Genomic DNA, 2,280 nt, shown 5'->3' with positions numbered 1-2,280 from the left:
GTGTACGGATGCGAAGCCGATGGAGTTGCCAGAAGTGCTGTCCATGGCGGAGCGCCAGCACTGGGAGAGGACGGATGAGATCATAATGAACGTGCTGCGCAGGTCTGGAGGGGGCCTGGGCTTTGTGGGAGGGTGCGCATGTGTTTGCAAGGGGTGAGGGGTGCGGTAGCTGGGCGGGCGGGGCCCGGCGATGGGGTGTGGCTGAGGGTTGCGCTGAGAGAGCGGGCTGCATTGAAGAGAAGGTGTCGTGGTTGGCCGTTTGGCAGCTTCCGTGGTTGAAAGGCCGGCCGGCGGGCTCCGCAACGGTGCCACGGGGATGGGAAGGTGGTTTGGGATGCTTGGAGGGCGTACACGGCATCGTTGAGTGTTTCAGCAAGCTCTATAGGCGTGAGGGCCCCCGGTACTGCTCGTTGTATCGCGACTCTTCACCCTGCCCTGCCCTCGTCACCCCTTGTGAAGACAACACACTTAATGCCACGCCACGCAAATGGTCAGGTACCGTGCGCCCCGGCTGCCCCCGCTAGACGGCGATGCAGAGGCGGAGGCCACGGCAGCGGCCGAGGAGCAGCAGCAGCGGCAGCAGCAGCAGCAACAGCAGCAGCAACAGCAGCAAGAAGCGGCCCAAAAGGCACTCCGGCAGACGCCGCCGCCAGCAGCCCTAGCAGCAGTGAAGGCGGAGCCGAAGCAGGAGCCGGCCGCGGCCGACGCTGCCGCACTGAAGCGGGAGGCGCAGACACGGCAGCCCGCCGTCCGGCCCGCGCCCGCCGGCGGCGCGGGCCCCCGCGGCGGCCAGCCGGGCGCGGGCTTCGGTGGCCCTGCTGGCGTGGAGCCGGCCCCGCTGGCGGGCTCGCAGGCGCAATCGCACTCGCACTCGCAGCCCCAGCCATCTGGCGGGTCGGTCCTTACAGCGTCCCGCGCCCCCAAGGTCAGAATCAAGCTGCCCCGCAGCTCCGGCGGCGGCGGCGGGAGCGGCGGCGGCGCCGCGCCGGGCGGGGAGCAGCCGGCGGCGAAGCGGGCAAAGCAGTAGGCGAGGCTTGCAGGCGGCGGGGTGTGGCAAGGACGTACCATGGGTCTGTATGCTGCGCTTGCAGGCGGCCTTTGCCCGGCGTCAGCCCGCCGTCGCCGCCATTGTGAGCATGCGAGTCCCAGCTCTTCGCCTTGAACTCTGCCACTGTAAGTTGGCCATCGCAATAGCATCCAGGAAGGGTGTTTATGGTTGTGCAGCGCAAACGGCAAATCCTTCGTCGCAGGTGCTTTCAATGCTGGTCAAGATGAGCACCCACGGCTGTGCTGAAGTGTCTGTGAGCACAGCGGTCCACACACAACATCGCGAGCTGACCTGTGCCGTGTTTGGGGTAGTGGCGGCTCTGGCATGGGTGGGGCTTTATGGCAGCCTTCAACAGCATCAAGGCATATAAAGCAACGCGATTGTCAGCCCTGCGTTTGCCCAGGCAAAACCCCTGTTTGCGAGAGTGGTCAACAGGTCAAATTTACTTGGGACGAGCAACACAACCGACGCACGAACGGCAATCCTTCTTCCAGCTACAGTAACTTGGCATCCACTCATAACTGCGTGCAAACACATTGTCAAAGCCACGCGCTCATGATAAGTTGATCGGCAGGGCGAGAAGCTGCAAGGAAAACAGCAATTGACACGAAGGCGCTGAGCGCTTCCATATGATTGCCACAGTTAATTTCTTCATTTCTTATATGTTTTGGCATCGTACTTGCAAGCATATTCGACGCGAGACCGCATGCAGCCTTGCGAAGACCGTCAAAAGAGCGAGGCTTCTGCCAAAAAGCGGGTCCGAGCGCCTCAAGCGACACCTTCTTTACAAATGGTGAGCTTTCAGGGCTGGTTGAACACGCGCATGTGGCTCTGCCGCGTATTTGCAACCTGCAGCAGCAGCACCTGCGACGCTGCGCCGCTTCATCAGCGCTGCAGCAGCGTGCTGCTCCGGGGCGCAGCATCGTGCAGCAGCGGCCCGGTGCAGCTCTTTGCAACACCAAGTGAACTCGTGACTGGGCGTTGCAGCATCCAAATCTCTTACTACTGTATCACCGCAGGTGCTTGCACTGTGGTTCAACACCCAAGCTACTTTACAGTACCACTCGACCCCTGCAAAAGAAAGCTGAGTGCCTCACGATTGTGGCAGCTGCTCACAGGGTGATCACACAGACATCAACAACAAGAGCACGTTGCCCCACACCGGCTTCGCACCCACCGAGCGGCCAGGCCGCTCGGCCCTAATTGAGGGGCGTCGCTTGGTTGGGGCACTG

General features: G+C 62.5%; 1 protein-coding gene across 1 annotated transcript; it reads left to right on the top strand.

Annotated features, from left to right (window-relative positions):
* Positions 1-487: 487 nt before the first annotated feature.
* Positions 488-1,027, top strand: MNEG_11304 (hypothetical protein; the record flags this gene model as incomplete). The annotated part of the gene is made up of 1 exon (XM_014040226.1): positions 488-1,027. One exon carries the CDS (start codon positions 488-490, stop codon positions 1,025-1,027), a length of 540 nt encoding a protein of 179 aa, XP_013895680.1.
* Between the last annotated feature and the right edge of the window lie 1,253 nt (positions 1,028-2,280).

Source organism: Monoraphidium neglectum (assembly GCF_000611645.1).
Source record: "Monoraphidium neglectum strain SAG 48.87 unplaced genomic scaffold scaffold02682, whole genome shotgun sequence".
In the NCBI taxonomy this organism is placed as follows: Eukaryota; Viridiplantae; Chlorophyta; class Chlorophyceae; order Sphaeropleales; family Selenastraceae; genus Monoraphidium; species Monoraphidium neglectum.
This window is presented reverse-complemented; position numbering and strand designations above follow the sequence as displayed.